General features: G+C 38.0%; 1 protein-coding gene across 6 annotated transcripts in view; it reads right to left on the reverse strand.

Moving 5' to 3' along the window:
- The window catches only part of N4BP2 (NEDD4 binding protein 2), a 92,401-nt gene that overhangs the window by 21,492 nt on the left and 51,436 nt on the right, over nt 1-19,473 (reverse strand). For all 6 annotated transcript variants that reach the window (XM_053578141.1, XM_053578140.1, XM_053578139.1 and 3 more), the window contains 5 exons: nt 16,278-18,631; nt 14,197-14,282; nt 13,354-13,399; nt 11,176-11,372; nt 6,853-6,971 (listed from right to left, as the gene is read on the reverse strand). In XM_053578141.1, coding sequence (XP_053434116.1) covers nt 6,853-6,971; nt 11,176-11,372; nt 13,354-13,399; nt 14,197-14,282; nt 16,278-18,631 — 2,802 coding nt within the window. The remainder of the gene's footprint in view (nt 1-6,852; nt 6,972-11,175; nt 11,373-13,353; nt 13,400-14,196; nt 14,283-16,277; nt 18,632-19,473) is intronic.

Raw genomic sequence — 19,473 nt, forward strand, 5'->3', positions numbered from 1 at the left:
TGCAACAAAATAGATAGCCGGGCGTTGTGGCGGACGCCTATAGTCCCAGCTACTCAGGAGGCTGCGGCAAGAGAATCACCTAAGCCCAGGAGTTGCAGGTTGCTGTGAGCTGTGACGCCACAGCACTCTACCGAGGGCCATAAAGTGAGACTCTGTGTCTGCAAAAAAAAAAAAGATAGAAAAGAAAACTAAGATAACATTGATAATTCAATTTCTGATCTTTTTTTTTTTTTTTTTGAGACAGTCTCACTATGTCATTGAGACTGTCTCGTTGTGGTGGGCACCCGCCACAATGCCCAGCTACTTTTTTGTTGTTGTTGTTGTTGTAGTTGTGTGTGCAGGCCCAGGCTGGGTTGGTACCCGCTGGCCTTGGAGTATGTGGTTGGGTCCCTAACCCTGAGCTACAGGTGCTGCCAATTTCTAATCTTTTATTTCAGGCGAATTATCCACAACACATTTTTCTTTCATTTTTATCATATATTCTCCTTAAGTATCTAGCTAAATTCACACATGGCTCTAGTTTCCCTCAAACGTAGATAATAGACTTTAAAGCTGACATTTTTATTGTGTCAAATTCACTTTCACTTTTATTTGTGCCATGGGATTCTAGTCAAAGACTGTCTAAGCAGGGACACAGAATATAAAAAGTGAAATATTATCCTACCTCCCCTACATTATTCAGGCATGTTGTCAAGGTGATCCGATATTGTAGGAAATTCTACCAACCGACAAACATCTGATATACTCATGTTTTAAAATTTGAAGAAAATCATTCCCAAGAAAATTATAAATGACTTTATGCTGCTCATTATTTCATACTATTTATGCCACTCATCTCTCCCATGGGCCAGATACTGAAGAGGTGATCACATAGGAATATCTTCTGAAAAGTGGTAACAACCTATTCTAAAACAGGGCAGTATTTGGCTATTCTTCAATTTATTAAACACAACCCTTGGAGGGATGCCATTTGGGACCACAGTCCCTCTTTAGCCCTCCCATCACAGACAGGACTCTGGAGGGTAGATGCCATTACCAATAACCATATCCTTCCTAGCCCTCAAAATCACCCACCCGCTCATGGGGCTGGAGATTCGTCTCCATCAACCACCGATGTGTGCTTGGGGGGTGCAGCCAGAGGACAACACCTCGAGCACAGACGGCAGTGACTGAGCCCCCCTCCCTCCAGGATGAAGCTGAAACTACCATTCTCAGAGGAGAACCATCCTGCTGTTTGCAGACAAATGAGGCAATCAACCCTAAGGTACCTGACTGACCAATCACTCTGGTCACCTGCAGAAAGCATTCACCCAGCCCTCTCACCTTGCCGGGGCAGCAAGACTCTGGGCTGTTTTGCCTCAAGCCCTCTAACCTTAGGCCTACATGGAACACAGTGGCCATACACCAGGGCCTTCCCCTACCCCCCAGCTTTTGGAAGAATTTAGCACATAATTCTACAAAAACTACCAGTTAGGTGACTAAAAATAAACAAGTAAATTACAGATTGGAATAATTATCATTAAAAACTTGATTTAATACCTCCAATAAAGGTTTAATAACCAGAATCCACAGAGAACTCAAACGTATTAGCAAGAAAAGAACAAGTGATCCCATCTCAGGGTGGGCAAGGGACTTGAAGAGAAACTTCTCTAAAGAAGACAGATGCACGATCTACAAACACATGAAAAAAAGCTCATCATCCTTAATCATCAGAGAAATGCAAATCAAAACTACTTTGAGATACACCTAACCCCAGGAAGAGTAGCCCACATAACAGAACCCCAAAACCAGAGATGTTGGCGTGGATGTGGAGAAAAGGGCACACTTCTACACTGCTGGTGGGAATGCACACTAATACATTCCTTTTGGAAGGATGTTTGGAGAATACTCAGAGATCTAAAAATAGACCTGCCATTCGATCCTATAATTCCTTTACTAGGTTTATACCCAGAAGACCAAAAATCACAATATAACAGAGACATCTGTACCAGAATGTTTATTGTAACCCAATTCATAAATGCTAAGTCATGAAGAAGCCCAAGTGCCCATCGACCCACGAATGGACTAGCAAATTGTGGTACATGTATACCATGGAATATTATGCAGCCTTAAAGAAAGATGGAGACTTTACCTCTTTCATGTTTACATGGATGGAGCTGGAACATATTCTTCTTAGCAAAGTATCTCAGAAATGGAAGAAAAAGTATCCAATGTACTCAAACCCTACTATGAAGCTAATTTATAGCTTTCACATGAAGGTATAACCCAACTATAGCACAAGACTATGGGGAAAAGGTCAAGGGAGGGGAAAGGGAGTGGGAAGGTTAGGGTGGAGGGAGGGTAATGGTGGGGCCACACCTACGGTGCATCTTAGAATGGGTACAGGCGAAACTTACTAAATGCAGAATACAAATGTCTACATACAATAACTAAGAAAATGCCATGAAGGCTACGTTGAACAGTTTGATGAGAATATTTCAGATTATATATGAAACCAGGACATTGTGCTCTTGATTGCATTAATGTGCACAGCTATGATTTAACAATAAAAAAAATAATAATAATAATAAAAAATAAAAATTAAAAAAAACTTGATTTAAGGCCGGGCGCGGTGACTCACACCTGTAATCCTAGCAACTCTTGGAGGCCAAGGCAGGTGGATGGCCTGAGCTCACAGGTTCAAGACTAGCCTGAGCCAGAACAAGACCTCTTCTCTAAAAATAGCTGGGTGCTGTGGCAGGCACCTGTAGTCCTAGCTACTTGGGATGCTGTGAGCTATGACACCATGGCAGTCTACCAAGGCGATGAAGTGAGACTCTGTCTCAAAAAAAAAACAAAAAAAACAAAAAAAACCCAAAAAAAACAAACCTTGATTTAAGTGACATATTTAAAATTCTGTATACTCAACAGAGATTAAATATGCTATTCAAAAGAACAAGTTGAGTATCCCTTATCCAAAATGCTTAGGAACAGAAGTGTTTCAGATTTTGGATGTTTTCAAATTTTAGAATATTTGCATAATTAGATATTGCATAATATTTGCATAATGAGATATCTTAGGGATGAGACTCAAATCTTAACATGAAATTCATTTATGTTTCATATGTGCCTTCTATACCTAGGCTGAAGGCAATTTTATCCAATGTTTTTAATAATTTTCTGCATGAAATAGTATGTGTACATTTGAGCCATCAGAAAGCACAGGTGTCAGGTCTGGAATTCTTTTCTGTTGGTATTATGTCAGTGCTCAAAAAGTTTCAGATTTTGGAGCATTTTGGATTTCAGATTTCTGGATTTGGAACGCTCAACCTGTACTTTCATAACATTTGTAAAAACTAATTACGTATTAAAGCACAAGGAAAACATCAAATTCCAGAAAACAGAACTCTTCTAGGCCACATTCTTCTACCCCTATACAACAAAACAAACAATAATCTTCCCCTATCATTACCACCAAACCCATCAAACTGTTCAGAAAATTAGAAACTCTTGGTTAATAGAAAATAAAACTGAAATTAGACATCATTTAGAAAATAAGGAAAATTAAAACACTACATATCAAGATAAAAAACATATACAGGAAAAAATCCATACCTTAAATATGTTTGTTATTAAGCACTGAAACAAACTAACCAAAGGGTTGAAAATTAATAAATTTTCAGAAGAGAGTCTGTAAAAATAGAGAACATATAAAAAAACAGACTATGACGAATAAACCAAGAGTTTGTTCTTGAAAAGGACCAATCTGATAAAGGGCAAAACAGAGGAAACACAAAATACGCAACATTAGGAAAGGAAAAAAAGATATGATCAAATGCAAAATAGTTTCTAATTATAAAACAATGAACTTGAAAGACAGAAGACCAAAATGACTCATGAAAGAAATGTGAATAAATAACCTTAAAAAGATAGTGAAAGGTTCTAAAGACCCTCTACCTTAGGAGGTACAACCTCAGAATCTTCAAAGTCAAAAACAAAAACCTGAAGGTAAAGCAGACTTTATTTCAGAAATCCATTATTGTGATTGGTACAAAATTATTACTAACAAAACAAAACCAAAAAACAGACAAACAAAAAAAAAAAACTTGTATTAGAATCTCAAAAAATTCTACCAAGGCTTCTATTTATAACAAACTCTTACTAAAATAGGTATTTAAGAAAAATATACGACCGAAAGCATACATTATTCAAACCAGAGCATTTCTAATATACCAAACATCAAAACATACTATACTATCATAACTAAAGCAATATGGTGGCAACTCAGGACCTAACAAATAGCTCAATGGAACTGAACTCTTTAATCAAAAGAAAATATATATTTGGGAATGTAGAAAATATTAATGATTACACTTTATACCAGTGGGTAAAGACAATCCATTTATCCAGTTAATCATTTGGAAAAACAAGTTAAATCTCATTTATAAACCTCTACCTCATATTATACATACAAAACAGCTAGGTAGATCTTAAAAATAATAAAGAAAATATTTTCATAATGTCGAAGTAAAGCAGACTCCCTGAATAAGACATAAAACCCAAAAACAATAAAGGAGAAGATTTTCTAATAAAACATCTAAATTAAAACATGTATATGGGGTGGCACCTGTGGCTCAGTGAGTAGGGTGCCGGCCCTATATACCGAAGGTGGCGGGTTCAAACCCGACCCCAGCCAAACTGCAACGAAAAATAGCCAGGCATTGTGGTAGGCACCTGTAGTCCCAGCTACATGGGAAGCTGAGGCAAGAGAATCGCCTAAGCCCAAGAGCTGGAGGTTCCTGTGAGCTGTGACGCCACAGCACTCTACTGAGAGCAACAAAGTGAGACTCTGTCTCTAAAAAAAACACAACATGTATATGAACAAAGAGACCACACAGGTTAAGAGCAAAGTGTCCCAGCAGGAAAAGTAATTGTAATCTATCTTAACAAAGATGACTATACATAATATAGAAAGAGCTTTCACAAGACTAGACAGAAATAGAAACGAAAAAGAATAGGCAAAAAGCAAGTAATTAATAAAAAAAATGGGTGGTGTCTGTGGCTCAGTGAGTAGGGCACCGGCCCCATATACTGAGGGTGGTGGGTTCAAACCTGGCCCCGGCAGAACTGCAGCAAAAAAATAGCCAGGTGTGACGGGCGCCTATGGTCCCAGCTACTTGGGGGGCTGAGGCAGCAGAATCGCCTAAGCCCAGGAGTTGGAGGTTACCATGAGCTGTGATACCACAGCACTCTGCCGAGGGTGATAAAATAAGACTCTTGGCTCTACAAAAAAAAAAAAGAAAGAAAGAAAAAGCTCATCTAGACTGGGTGCAGTAGCTCATGCCTATAATCCTAGCACTCTGGCAAGGCCAAGGCAGGAGAATCCCTTGAGCCCATGAGTGTGAGGTTGTTGTGAACTAGGCTGACACCACCACACTCCAGCTTGGGCAACAAAGTGACACTCTATCTCAAAAAAAACAAACAAACAAACAAAAAAAACCTCACTCATACCAGTAACAGTAAATTTAAATAATGACAAATCATTTTCCCCATCTGACTGGCAAAACTTTTTGAGATTCCTAATATCCAGGAAAGTTACACTGTCAGTACATATAACTAACACAGACAGCTTTTATTAAAGGGATTTTGCATTAGCTATTAAAATTTTAAACCTATACACTCTGAATGAGCAATTTCACTTTTAGGAGTAATAGCATTCTTCCATTCTTCGAGTATTTTTCCAGGTACTCAAAGATGTATGTTCAAAAATGCTCGCTAGAACATGGTTTCCAATTTTTCTTATAGCCAGAAAATCCAAAAATGAAACATGTTTAATGTAACATGCTAAAATAAATTATGGTACTTCTCTAATAGAGAATACTATGTAGACTTAGAAAAGAGCAGATCACTATGTATGGAGAGGAAAAATACATACCAGCAAAACTAAATAACAGTACACAAAGTGCATCCTCTTTTTTGGTGGAATACACAGAAGCATCAAGGCACACAGGTCTGCACACACACCTTAGCACACCAACTGCTCCACACTGCTCATCACTTACTGCTCGTTTCTACATTACATACAGTGTATGTGAACTGTTTATAATACAGTAGTCTTCCCCCTATCTTAGGTTTCACTCCCCCAGCTTGTTACTCAAGGTCTATCAAGGTCTAAAAATGTCCCAACACACTGAACTCTCACAGATTCATCCCACTTCAGATCAAAAATATCAAAGAAAAAAAAATGGTGGTTGTGTCTATGCAGATCATGCACAGACTTTTTTTTTCTTGTCATTACTCCCTGAACAATACAGTCTAACAACTATATACACAGCATTTACATTGTCAGGAGTATTGTAAGTAACATACAGATGATTTAAAATATGTGTAAGGCTGTGACTAGGTAATACGCAAATGCTATAACATTTTAGATAAGGAATTTGTACATCCATGGGTGTTGGTGTCAGTGAGGTAAGTGAGGCACCCTGCAACAAATCCTCCATGGATGCTAAAGGACAACTGTATTTTGAGACAGAGAGAGACCACATTCACATAACTTTTATACTATGATGTTATAATTGCTCTATTTTTATTATTATTGTTAATCTTTTACTGTGCCTAATTATATAAATTAAACCATCACAGGTACAACATGTACAAGAAAAAACACAGTGCATATTAGTCTTCTGTACTATTTGCAATTCCAGGCATCCCCTGTGAGTCTTGGAACATATCTCCCACGGATAAGGGGTAATTACTGCATATCTATATTAATTTTGTTATTAGAAAAATAAACAAAAAGGATTAAAACATATGGCATATGCTTTCAGTAACATCAGAGTAGAAACTATAGACAATGCTTTCAGCACTCACTTGTGGTCCTTGAAAATGTCCACCAGGAAATTTTGGTTAATGGCTGGAAATATCTTAAAGAGGTGCTTCTCCTTTAGTTTAGTGGCACAATCTTTTTCAAACATAAGTGTCTCCCTTTTCTAAAACAAAAATACAAAAATCACCCTTAAGATGAAATTTATTATACTAGCAATGCTCACCAAAAGCATGGTTATTCTGTTGCAAAAAGACTAATAGTTTAAAAGCAATCACAGACTTTCTCAGTGTTCAAAAGCTGAAATTAGTAATTTAAGTATTCTTGCATTATTTATATCCCATTTTTGCAAGGTATTCAAGTTGGTCATAAATACATGCACACAGTCATACATATACGTGTGTGCATGTGTATGTAAATATTATACATACACATAAAAATACTCTTACATGCACATACAACATACTTGGTCACGTAAAAAGGATAATGATATACACACACACACAAATAAACAGGAAATAAATAAATCAAGAAGCCAGAGAGTAATGAAAATAAAGGTTAGAATATGGAATAAAGCTGGCAAGTAAAAGTGTATAAATGCATGCCACAAAATCCTGTACAATCAATAAAGATGGGCCACATATTTAGTTCAAAGTCTCTTAGTGACCAAAGAAAAGGAGAAACGAAGATTCCCAGTGCCCATAAATTAAAAACAAACCAGTTTGGAAAAAAAAAAAAACAAAACAAAACAGTTTGCTCAGAAGTACAGCTTTTTCTGGTACTGAGGCCTGACAGAAATTTCTTCCATGGGTCCTGATAAAAGTGTAAGGTTGTGACTAGTAATATGCAAATACTATGCCATTTTAGATAAGGAACTTGTACCTCGGTTACCCAAGGTCTATATGAAGGTCTAAAAATATTACAACACACTGGGCCCTCACAGATTCATCCCACTTCAGATCAAAAATATCAGAGAAAGAAAAGGGACACTGTGTGATGCTGTGAACAACATCCTCAAAAACATCCTCAATGGGCAGAGACTACAAGTACAAATAAGCTGGAAAATTCAGATTGACAGAAAATCTTAGAATTCACAATTATTTTTAAATTTTCACAAACACACTTACTCCAAAACAAATCTGTAAGAATTATGTTATTGGCTCCCGCGCCTAAAGCTCAAGGCGGCTAAGGCGCCAGCCACATACACCAGAGCTGGTGGGTTCAAATCCAGCCCGGGCCTGCCAAACAACAATGACAACTACAACCAAAAAATAGCCAGGCGTTGTGGTGGGCGTCTGTAGTCTCAGCTACTTGGGAGGCTGAGGAAAGAGAATCGCTCGAGCCCATCATTATAACCTGTGATGTCATGGCACTCTGCCCAGGGCAACAGCTTGAGGCTCTTTCTCAAAAAAAAAAAAAAAAAAAGAATTATGTTATTGTTTTGCGATTCATATTTAGATTTGTCTGTTTAAATTGCCAGACCCAAAAAACTTCCCTAAAAAAATGCTATTTTAATCTTAACCTAGGATAATGGTTAAAAAAAAGTGACAATCTGTTAACACTGTGATGCAACTGAATAATTTTTGTTTGTTACAAAGACCCTAACTTCTAAAAAATAACTTCCTATATATTTCAAGGGCAATAAAGTGATTTTGAAAATTCTTTTTTTTTTTTCTTTTTGAGACAGAGTCTCGCTATATCGCCCTCGGTAGAGTGCAGTGGTGTCACAGCTCACAGCAACCTCAAACTCTTGGACTCAAGAGATTCTCTTGCCTCAGTCTCCCAAGTAGCTGGGACTACAGAAACTCACCACAAAGCCTGGCTATTTTTTGTTGCAGTTGTCATTGTTGGTTAGCTGGCCCAGGCCGGGTTCGAACTCACCACCTTCAGTGTAAGCCAATTTTGAAAATTCTTACATTTAAAAATTATAATAATTGGGCGGCGCCTGTGGCTCAAGAAGTAGGGCGCCGGTCCCATATGCCGGAGGTGGTGGGTTCAAACCCAGCCCCGGCCAAAAAAAAAAAAAAAAAAAAAAATTATAATAATCTAGAACAATCCTAGAACAGTTACTATTTTGAAGCTTAACCATATTTAGGCCATTTGAAACACCAAAACAGCAATAAAAGAGGAACCACACTAGGTGACAATATGACAAATAAAAAGGACTGATAAAGCTGAATATATCACAAGAGTGAGAGAAACAAGTCACCTCAAGAATTGAAAATACTTCACACATATAGTCACAGTGGCTCATGCCTATAATCCCAGCTATTTGAGAGGTTGAGTATTTAAAACCAGCCTGGGCAATATAGTAAGACTATATATCTAAAAAAATAAAACGAAATAAATTAGCCAGGCATGGTGGCACAAACCTACAACCCCAGCTACTTGAGAAGCTGAGGTGAGGGGATCACTTGAGCCCAGGAGTTCAAGGATGCAGCGAGCTGTAATTGTACCACTGCACTCCCGCCTGGGCAACAGAACAGGATCTCATCTCTCAAAAAAATAATACAATAAATTTAAACAAGTAAGTAAATATACAAATAATTGTAATTTTTTTCACATTTTACTTAAGATATGTATTGCAATCTAAGCTTACTATAAAAATTCAATGATCTGGTTTTCTAGCAATAAGTTCATACTTCCTAAAGGACAAATTCTGAGCTCTAATGAACTGAAAATTACCCTGATCATCTTATAATTTAATTGTTCATACATTATGTGTGAATTTTATTTTATATACTTTGCTTTAAAAAATATGCACAAAGTGTATTTCTCCTTAGGGGACAAAGAATGAGAAAAGGCATCAAGAAATTCTCTTATTGAGGCTTTATGTTAAGAATTGGGACAAAGTTATCCAGTTTCTATTATCCAACCCATAGGAAAACAAGCAAAAATCAATGATAGGAAAAAATGTATTATGTTGTGAAGTCAAAAGATGTTCATTTGTTCACTATTATACTGAGATATTAAAGGCAAGTTAGAACCATAAAGATAAGTTTCAGCAGTAGAAAGTGGCATTACAACAAAAAGTATTATACCATTTGGGCATTAAGTGTTAGGCTTCCTTATTTAAGAAAATGCATTTCAGCTCAGCACCTATAGCTCAGCGGCTAGGGCGCCAGCCACATACACTGGAACTGGTGGGTTCCAATCCAGCCAGGGTCTGCCAAACAACAATGACAACTACAACCAAAAAACAGCCGGGCGTTGTGGTGGGTGCCTATAGTCCCAGCTACTTGGGAGGCTAAGGCAAAAGAATCGCTTAAGCCCAAGAGTTTGAGGTTGCTGTGAGCTGTGACGCCACGGCACTCTACCCAGGGCAACAGCTTGAGACTCTGTCTCCAAAAAAAAGGAAAGAAAATCTATTTCTCCAAATTATGGAATATATTAATCGAAGAGGTAATTTGACACAACACTAAAATTGTAAGATCTACTAAAGAGATTGTTCCTTAAATTATGCAAAGATGGGAATGATAGCATATTTCCAATTTAATGAACAAAATTATAAAAATAAATAAATAGGAAGAAAGGAAGAATCCTGTCATTCTTCTTGTGTTTAAATTCTATTGCATCCAAGTATAAAAGTGCTCCTTTGAGGAATCAAAGGAACAAGTATAAAATGTTATTTAAGCCTACCATCTAAGAATTTTCTTCTCTTGAGGGTTTATTTCCCTTTGACTTCAAACTCTTTTTTTCTACCTATTGCCCCACTCAGAATAAGAAGATTTTAAAATTATTTAATGTTAATGTTCAGAATTCCAAGAAAGATTAAGAAGAAAAAAGTGCAAAAGAAAACTTCACTTAATGGCTTCAAATGTAATTAAATGTGCTGAAATAAGAAACTAAACTAAGTTCAAAGGGAAGTGAAGTTTCTACTTGAATTTCTTAAACTGAAAAGGAAAAATATTTAATTTTTTTAATTCAAATTCATAGTTTCTAAAATTTTTCTGTAAAAAATTTTGTTACAAAGACAGACACACCTACCTTTAATAGTAACACAGACATTGATTACTAATTCACATATAAAATTATCTTTAAATAAATGATTTCATTATTTTCTAGATGTAAAAATTTAGAGGTAAATAAAAGCTAAGGAAGATGTACCTCGATCATGCAAAATTAAATCTGAAACACACATTTAACATGGATGGCTTATTGTTAACAGAGTATCAACTAATGTCCCAGAAGCAAAAACCTTCAGATTCAAATTATACCTAAAAACATTTTTTCAATTTTTACATTAACTTCTGTCACGTTAGACATGGATCCTAGACTAGGAAATATAGAAGCAAATGAAAATCACAAAGCAAATACACAAAATCAACTAGAGCCAGGAATAACGCCTCAATATTTATACCAACTCATACCAGGTCATGTTTTTCTTGTAAGGCAATTTCTTCTGACATTATTTCTCTTAGTGATACTTTTTTAGTCTGAGTATTCCAGTGATCCAGTAAGGGTAGCATTTCAGGTGCTGCTAAAGTCTTCAGTAATTTTTTGCCTGTTCTCTGAGATGATTTTTGTTCAGGATTATCAAGACCAGCATTTCCAGCCAGGGAAGAATCTACGAGAGTAGTATGAATAGTCTCAGACCTTCAACAATAAACGTACAACTTCAACATGATTCACGCCGTTCTACCTCCAAGAAACCAAGGAAATGCGGTTTTTTATGTTCCTGTTTATAAATCTAACACAACTCTGAAATTACAAAATACAACTTTACAGATTTTCAAGAAAGGAGTATCTCAAATGAGCAATGATCTGGGCTTCATTTTAAATTGACTCAATACTTTCCACTTTTTTTCTTATCAGAGCAAAACACAAAAAACAATGATATATATGTAGGACGCATGTGGGTAAACAGAGGAAGGACAGCCCACTGGAAGGGAGCAGCTAGAACAGCCCTGGTCAGCTCTGCCCATCCAGGGGTCCTCAAACTACGGCCCGCAGGCCACATGAGTCGGTGTGATTGTATTTGTTCCCCTTTTTGTTTTTTACTTCAAAATAAGATATGTGCAATGTGCATAGGAATTTGTTCATAGTTGTTTTTTTTTAAACTATAGTCTGGCCCTCCAACGGTCTGAGGGACTGTGAACTGGCCCCCTGTTTGAAAAGTTTGAGGACCCCTGAGAAGGTCTATATTTTGGCAAACCTGTAATCGAGCGGAGGGGCACAATAAAGACTGAGCAAGTGATATTCAAAATAATTTAACATTCTAAGAAGTTCACGGCAACAGCATTTCATGCGTTACCTTTCGGCATCTCTAAGGGCTATCTACACATTCTGAGGAGTACAGAAACAGTTGACAATGGTATATGGACACCACTGATACCCTTTGGGCACCTCTATTTCTCAAACAGCTTTAGCTCTTAAAGAACAATGAGTACAGGTCTGAACCAAAGCAGATCCTAAAAATCTCCAACCTGGAGCTCTCTTGCCTTGGTCCTAGTGGGGAGTAAACAAAAAAGGCACCTATCTGGAGGAACTCATGCACAAAACGAAGACCCCTAATAATGGTTCTGCCAATCTGTAATAACCACTGAAGACAACACTAAGAGAAGTTATTTAGAGTCAAATATTTTCAAGCTGGCAGCACCTTAAAAAGCAGGCTGACTCTTGTGCTCTAGTAACACCCACATCAATAAAATTTTGAATACCTGAGTAATAATTTCAACGATGCTCTCTATTACACGTGAACACCCCACTGCTCGCAAACTGAAATAGCTTTGTTTACTGTAGAGCAAAACCTTAATGAGAAACACTTTATAAGAACACATCTTAGGTGTTCCAGCACTAGAGAAAGCCAAATATATATTTCAGGGGCTTTTTCTTCACCTTCAAGCTTTACTTTGTTTGAACATCGTTAGATTTTATTTTTAACATTTTTTTTAACATAGTCTTACTTTGTCGCCCAGGTAGAGTGCTATGCCTTCATAGCTCACAGCAACCTCAAACTCCTGGGCTCAAGAGATCCTCTTGTCTCAGCCTCCAAACTAGCTGGACTATAGGCGCCCACCACAATGCCCAGCTATTTTTTGAGATAGGGTCTCACTCTTGCTCAGACTTGCCTAGAACTCCTGAGCTCAAAAAATCCACCTTCCTCGGCCTCCCAGAGTGCTAGGATTACAGGTGTAAACCACCACACCCAGCCTTAAAAAACTTTTATTTGCAGCCTGGTGAAATGCCTCATATCTGTAATCCTAGCACTTTGGGAGGCCAAGGCAGGCAGATTGCTTGGGGTCAGGAGTTCAAGACCAGCCTGAGCAAGAGCAAGACCCCATCTCCACTTAAAATAGAAAAACTGAGGCAAGAGAATCTCTTAAGCCCAGGAGTTTGAGTTTGCTGTGAGCTACGATGACACCATGGCACTCTACCCAGGGCAACAGAGTGGGACTCTGTCTAAAAAAAACAAAACTTTTATCTGCAAATCAAAATTTGTGGCTAACATTTTGTGGAAGTGTATTTAGAATGAGTCAAAATTCAAACACATACACCACGTTTTACCATTAATACAACAATATTTGAAGTAAAAAGGTGTGCTTTACCTCGCATAAACTGGCCACAGGACACCTCCAATTGTCTTTGTCGCTCCTAAACACAAATTCAGGGCAGAGATTGGCAAAGAAGGGGTTCATTAGGAAATAAAGTTACGTTATGTTATTTTTCTCTATAGAAATCATTTCTCCTAATATAACTATAAATAATTCTTACTAAGTATAAGTAAAACAATAAAACTAGATAAATAAAATTATAAGGTATGACTACATCTATACGTTTTTTCCACTCATAGAGCTCTTACGCTGCATTTTTTAAAAGCCTATTTTTTTTTTCTCACCCTCGGTAGAGTGCCGTGGCCTCACAGCAACCTCAAACTCTTGGGCTTAAGTGATTCTCTTGCCTCAGCCTCCCAAGTAGCTGGAACTACAGGCGCCCACAACAACGCCTGGCTATTTTCTTGTTGCTGTTATCATTGTGGTTTAGCTGGCCTGGGCTGGGCCTGAACCCTCCAGCCTCGGTGCACGTGGCTGGCGCCGTAACCACTGTGCTATGGGTGCTGAGCCTAAAAGCCTATTTTAATATTCAATCAATCAGCATTGAAGTCTTTAACTTAGGGAATAAAAAGCTCAGTGTTTATGATTTTCTTTTCCTTTAAAAAAAAAAAAAAATCAATAATCACATTGAGCTCCATCACTAATTACACAATTTGGCCAGTCTGGAAATACTCAAAATACTGGACAGAGAGGGAAAAATTAGTAATCAACTAACTGGTAGAAATTCAAAGTCAAAATTCAACAGAACTCTTCTATCTAACATGGTAGCTTCTATTGAAAAGCAAAGGTGACAAAATGGACAAAGACAGAACTCTTTATTCAAAGAAGCCTACAAACCATTACAGATTCTTTCCACTTCTCATGAATCACTTTAGCCAGATTCAGATCTATATGAACCACACAATCCTCAACTGTTAGAGATCCTTGGGGCAAGAAGGAAAGAAAAGAAAATATAATCGTTACTCATTATATATTTGCAGAAAACATACAATGACCTTACATATCATGAAGCTAACTTATGTTATTAATTGCAGACTTAAGATTCTATTTACTGAATCTCTTGGAATGCCTTTATAGTTTATGCTATGTTACTGTTCTCACACTTCCCAAACAGCAGAGTTATACAAAGCTTCATAAAAAAAATCAATTTAAGTTACCCACCTCCATTAGTCTAAATATATTCTAAATATATTTATTTCTATTAGTCAAGACTTTTAAGTGAGCACCGTAGGGCACTGGCCCTATATACAGAGGGTGGCGGGTTCGAACCTGGCCCAGGGAAAATTGCAACAAAAAAATAGCTGAGCATTGTGGCGGGCACCTGTAGTCTCAGCTACTCGGGAAGCTGAAGCAAGAGAATCGCCTAAGCCCAAGAGCTGGAGGTTGCTGTGAGCTGTGACACCACAGCACTCTGCCAAGTGTGACAAAATAAGACTTCGTCTCTTAAAAAAAACAAAACAAAAAAACTTTTAAGTAAGCATGTTCTAAAAAATAAATCTTGGCTCAAATGTATCTGAAGTAGTAGCACCAAAGGATTCAAAAAGCTTTATCTGGGCTGGGCGACTGTACTCAGTGGTTAGGGCACCAGCCACATGCACCAAGGCTGGTGGGTTCAAACCCAGCCCAGGCCTGCTTATAAAAAAAAAAAAAAAAAAAGGCCAGGCATTGTGGCGGGTGCCTGTAGTTCTAGCTACTAGGGACACTACAGCAAGAGAATCACTTGAGCCCAAGAGTTTTGCTGTGAGCTATGACGCCATGGCACTCTACCCAGGGCGACAAAGTAAGACTCTGTCTCAATAAAAAAATAAAAAACATAGACGGTACCCATAGCTCAGTGGGTAGGGAGCCGGCCACATATACCCAGGCTGGCAGGTTCAAACCCGGCCCAGGCCAGCTAAACACCAACAACTGCAGCAACAACAAAAAAAGAAAATAGCCAGGCATTATGGGAGGCACCTGTAGTCCCAGCTACTTGGGAGGCTAAGGCAAGGGAATTATTTAAGCTCAGGAGCTTGAAGTTGCTGTGAGTTGTGACGTCACAGCACTCTACCAAGGGTGACATAGTGAGACACTATCTCAGAAAACAAATAAATAAATAAAAATAATTTTAAAAAAAAGCTTTATCTGTACAAATAAGCGAGGTAAATCACAGAAAACTTTCAACATATGCATTGAATAAACACAAATCCCAGATAAATAATTCTTTCTTCAAATTACATTTTTTAAAAATCCTCTATGCTAGGTACCTGTAGGTCAGTGGTTAAAGCACCACCCCCATGTACTGGGGGTGGCGGGTTAAAAAAAATCCTCTAGGGCGGCGCCTGTGGCTCAAGGAGTAGGGTGCCAGTCCCATATGCCAGAGGTGGTGGGTTCAAACCTAGCCCCAGCCAAAATAAAAAAAAAAAAAAAAAATCCTCTAGAAACATGTTGTGTCAAAAATAAGATACTATGACAGTGCCCGTAGCTCCGTGGGTAAGGCACCAGCCACATACACTGAAGCTGGCAGGTTGGAACCTGGTCCGGGCCACCTAAACCACAGTGACAATAACAAAAAAAAAATGGCCGGGCGTTAATGGTGGGCACCTGTAGTCCCAGCTACTTGGGAGGCGGAGGCAAGAGAATCGCTTAAGCCCAAGAGTTTGAGGCTGCTGTGAGCTATGACACCATGGCACTCTACCCAGGCGACAGCTTGAGACTCCCTCTCAAAAAAAAAAAAAAAGATACTATGTGAAGTCAGGCAATGTAAATTACTTTTACATTTCAATAAATACATATCTGTGTATATGATGCCTATGTATGATATATAACTTATACATATTATATATACATTAGTATGAAATAATTATATAATCAAAATACAATCTTCTCTGGTCTATTCACACAAAGATACCCGAGTACGTAATTTGCTTTTTCCTTACCTGAATCAATACCCACAGGGCCAAATAATTCATTGAGTTGAAAAGCCAGTTCAGGTGGTAATGCCAGTTCCAGACAGTCGATGGTTAGAGACTTGGTCATCACTGGAGCGGGATTCAACACCTCAGCTTTGTCCTCTTCACTAACTCTAGCTGACAAACTACTCCCTGCCATTAGAATTTTCTCCATTTCCTGTTCATCTTCTTTCATAAATTCTTCCGTGTTTGGAAATTTCATATAATCCTTTGAAAGATTTTCATTTTTCTTTATTTCAAGAGAGTCCGTAAAATAAATTTCCTCATTTAATTCGAGATTTGAAGTGCCTGATTCAGAGTTTAAAATATCTGACAAATTTAAAGAAGAATCGACATCATCTCCAGTCTCTGTGACTACTAGACTTTTCTCCATTTCACTGACATCTTTACAAGTAGTAGCTTTTAGCATACCCGGACAAGACTGCTTAACACTATATGAAAGTTCTACCTGACTGTTAGGAAATGTCTCACTATTATCCTTTAGATCTACAGCAGCACTGGGAAATATACTTGTTATTAATTCAGGTTTCTTGGGAGTTATAGTTCTTATTTCTGCCTGCTCTGAATTTTCCTCTTCTGTATCATAGGTAGACTGTGTATTAGTGTTACTGATACCAATTCCATGGCTAAGCTCTGGTACAGAAGAATTAGAATCCTCTACAGTTTCTCTTTGGCTAATAATTTCTTTCAAATTCAACCCCAGAGAAAATGGCCCAATTTGTGATTCATCGTCTGATTTTTGGAAATTCTCACACTCGGTATCCTCACATAATTTTGTTTCAGAATCCAACAAAAGGCTTGTTGCCCAAATAATATCTTTATTACACCTCTCGTATAAGTCTTTTAAGGCTTCTAATGAAACAGATCCAAATAGTTTACAAAGAATGTTAAGATTTTCAGACTCATCTGCACTGGTGAGCTCACTTTCTTCAACATACGTGCTTTTATCATACATTACCCTATACGGAATTGTTTCTTGAACATCTGAGTTTCTGCTGATATTGAAAACTTTTGGCTTAAATCCATCTAATCGTCCTGTCAATGCTTTGATAGAATCTGAAATACTAATTTTATTCTTTTCTATTTTCCATAATAGAGCAAAATCCCGTGGTTCAGTCTGAGTACACACATCAAGTTCTGCTCCAGGGACTCCCCTAGCCCCTTCCTCTGGAAGCTCAGCTGAAGCCTGTGGTCCTGCTACTCCAGGAATACCTGGTGCACTACTGGTAAAAGTAAGAGGTGCTGTGTGCTGCCTCTGACTCTCACAGGCCATTCCACTGGGTAGCATTTCAGAACTTTCAAAATTGGAGCCACCCAATGTTCTTAGTTTTTCAAGGCTTGTGCCCCAACAGGTCTCATGTGCTGTGTATAAGGACATTTCATTCACGTTGTCGTTTGTTCCAAGTTCTAGGTTGGGTTTATTTGAGTTAGTCTTTGCCATTCTCGATCTGTGCTCCCTCTGAGCTAAAGAATCAGGTGAAGGCCAATCGCCCACAATGCTGAATGAGTTCTTTCCAGTATTTGTATAAGGATCGTGTTTATAGCTACTGAGTGGCTCTGAAATATCATCAGCCTGTGACTTCCTGCCATCTTCTACACTTTCACCTGGAGACCCTTGTTTTTGGATACAACCTATATTCACAGACACACTATCATCTAATACTAAGCATGACTGAGGATGGTTATACTTTTTGTCACTTTGTACAGATGAAGCTTTTTCAGTTTTTCGGTTCCTTTTGGTCCTCTGTCCAATAGTCTTATCAACTGGCCAGTCACCCACAAAATTTGATAGCTCATATCTTGGAAACTTTTCCAAAGTTGGTTTACTTTTTTGTTTCCCAAAGGTTTTTTTCTTTACTGTTGTTCTTTCTTCTAATGTTTCACCAGGTGAAGATATTTCATTTTGAAGGGGTACAGTGCTGACAAGATCACAGTCTTCTTGACTATTTTCATCGTTATGAGTACTTGGGGACACTCTCCCTACAGAACTCTCTGCATTGATGTTACTGTGCTCTTTCTCAGAGGCCGTTTCTACCTGCTCCTCTTCACTTTTGTCCATCACTCCTACTTTACTTTCAGGGTCAGAAAAACCCATGTGTGGAACTTCCTGAATGAAAGTACTTTGAATGTTTTGACTCATACCACTTGTTTCTTTTCTTTCTTTGTTTAAAACAGCATTAGGCAGACAAGTAACATTCCCAGGTAACATAGTTTCTTTGGTCATTTCAAGATTCTTCTCTTCTACTAACTCTAAGTGCTTCAAAGAGGAGGATAAAACATTTTCATCTTTTTCAGAGGTGCCATCTTCATTTTCTCTTGGGCTGTAAGATTTTTTTTTAAAGTATCATAAGGAAGTATCTTAATGCTATCATTAATACTATAATTTAAAATAAAGAAGCATTCAATTGACATATAGGGAACATATTTATTCTGAAAATTCTAGAAATAAACTACATTAAAATTTAAAAAGCTAATCATGATCTTTCCCTAATATATTATGAAAACATTCCTTTATTATAAACCTAGTTATCTACCATAATGTTGGGCATACATGAAGCACTCAAACTTTTTAAAAATTAAATAGTACATATGAGATTTCAGTTTAGGTATTTATTATGCATTAAATATTAAAGGTAAAGCTCTGAATTTGTTCCTGGCTTCTTTCTGACCTATCTAAGCTTAATGTATGTAAAGCCCATCCCAGGGTGGGCGCAGTGGCTCACACCTGTAATCCTAGGACTCCGGGAGGCAGAGGCTGGTGGATTGCTCAAGTTCTCAAGTTTGAGACCAGCCTGAGCAAAAGGGAGAGACCCTGTCTCTACTAAAAATAGAAAAACTGAAGCAAGAGGATCATCTAAGGCCAAGAGTTGGAGGTTGCTGTGAGCTGTGATGCTACAGCACTCTATCTAGGGCGACAGCTTGAGATTCTGTCTCAAAAAAAACAAAACAACACCCCCCCCCCCCAAAAAAAAACAAACATGATGGGCATGATCAAGAGAAATTAGAGAAGGGGTGAGAGCTTTCATTTGAAATGCTATTTGTTGGATGGTGCCTGTGGCTTAGTGGGTAGGGCGCTGGCCCCATATACTGAGGGTGGAGGGTTCAAACCTGGCCCCGGCCAAACTGCAAAAAAAAATAGCCGGGCATTGTGGCCGGCACCTAT

The sequence above is a fragment of the Nycticebus coucang genome, chromosome 23 (genome assembly GCF_027406575.1).
Source record: "Nycticebus coucang isolate mNycCou1 chromosome 23, mNycCou1.pri, whole genome shotgun sequence".
NCBI classification, from domain to species: domain Eukaryota; kingdom Metazoa; phylum Chordata; class Mammalia; order Primates; family Lorisidae; genus Nycticebus; species Nycticebus coucang.